Source organism: Myotis davidii, unplaced genomic scaffold, assembly GCF_000327345.1.
Source record: "Myotis davidii unplaced genomic scaffold, ASM32734v1 scaffold1660, whole genome shotgun sequence".
Lineage (NCBI taxonomy): Eukaryota > Metazoa > Chordata > Mammalia > Chiroptera > Vespertilionidae > Myotis > Myotis davidii.
In genome coordinates, this window is record NW_006292238.1 from 17950 (window position 1) to 19334 (window position 1385).

The 1385-nt window shown below is 41.9% G+C and overlaps 1 protein-coding gene across 1 annotated transcript in view; it reads left to right on the forward strand.

The window, feature by feature from the left end:
* Positions 1 to 13: 13 nt before the first annotated feature.
* LOC102771548 (poly [ADP-ribose] polymerase 14-like) overlaps positions 14 to 1385 on the forward strand; it is a 14032-nt gene continuing 12660 nt past the window's right edge. The window contains exon 1 of the mRNA XM_006765676.2: positions 14 to 269. Coding sequence (XP_006765739.1) covers positions 122 to 269 — 148 coding nt within the window. The 5' untranslated portion in view covers positions 14 to 121. The remainder of the gene's footprint in view (positions 270 to 1385) is intronic.

The window sequence follows — 1385 nt, forward strand, 5'->3', positions numbered from 1 at the left end:
GAGGATAAAGACAGTTAGATCAGCCAAAGAGCAGGAATCCATAGCAGATTATATCGCTGAGTTTGTAGAATGGCAATATGACGACAATAACACTTTTCGTAGTTTTGACAAAATAACCAATATGAAATTGGAGGAGGCAAGAAAAAAACAGGGAAAAACAGTTGATGTCCAAATTAATAATGAGAACTACAGAGTGGACGTGAAAACATGCATTGCTACAGATGCAAACGGACACAGTTTACAAATTCAGCGCATCACAAAACCTCAAGGTGAGTCAAACTTTCATGCTTGTTATCCACTAGTTTACACTTACTTTGGGCTTAACACTATATTGTACGTCTATCAACATTGTAGTCAAGTAGATAGAATTCAAGTAACTCTTATGCATTAAAATAGAAAACTTACGGAGTTTACATTAAGGTTGAGAAAATAGCCTGGGTGAGCCCAACATCCTGAGGATGATCATCTTAGTGGTCACATAGCCAAACCTTGCCTTTTTGTAGTTCCCAAGCTTCCTAGAGCCAGTTCTTCTGGGAGGTAATGGCTGCTTCAGTCCGGAGAGGGACAGCCATGGGCTTTAAAGAAAAGTGGCCCAAGGTTTTATTTAGAACAAAATGGGGAAGACAGCCTGTTCAGAAAGTGGGCACTTTCTGCCTCTGTGGTTGGTACCCATAGAGGCCCCAGAACCTGCAGGGTCTCCCAGAACTCACTGCGTCCTCTGCCCTGAAAATAAAGTTCCTAGACACACACACAGGAAGCAGCCTCAGATTCTCTGACTGGATCTGCTTCTGAGAAGGGAATGCTTGTCTCATATAGAGGTGAGACAGACTTCCAACCACAGAAGTCCCCCACTGAAAACTAGAAATAATGGCTTCCCTCTCAGTACCTTCTCTTCATCTTTTGGGAGAGCAGTGTGAATGAATTCCTCACACCCTGAGCAACCCTGGGGCAATGAGAACTCAAGAATAAAATTTCATTTAGCAGAAGAGGAGATGGAGCTTCCACCATAAACTGCCACATAGCAAAACCCACCCACCCACTCAACTCTTAAGGATGTTGTGATGAATAACAAAAGAACAGATGTGGATGGCCTTGTGGTGGGAGCTCTATCAAAAATCCATGCATTTGTAAACAAGACAATAGCAACTATTTAAAACATCATAGGGAAATAATTGATTGTTAAATTATTGAATTATGACAGATTAGAGACCGAGCAGAATATGCAGTCCAGTCTGGGCATGATCAAAACTTGTAGAGACACAGGGTCTGTCCCTCAGAGATTTTGAATTGATCTCTCTCTCTCTCTCTCTCTCTCTCTCTCTCTCTGTGTGTGTGTGTGTGTGTGTGTGTGTGTGTGTGTGTGTGTGTTTTAATAAGTCATACAT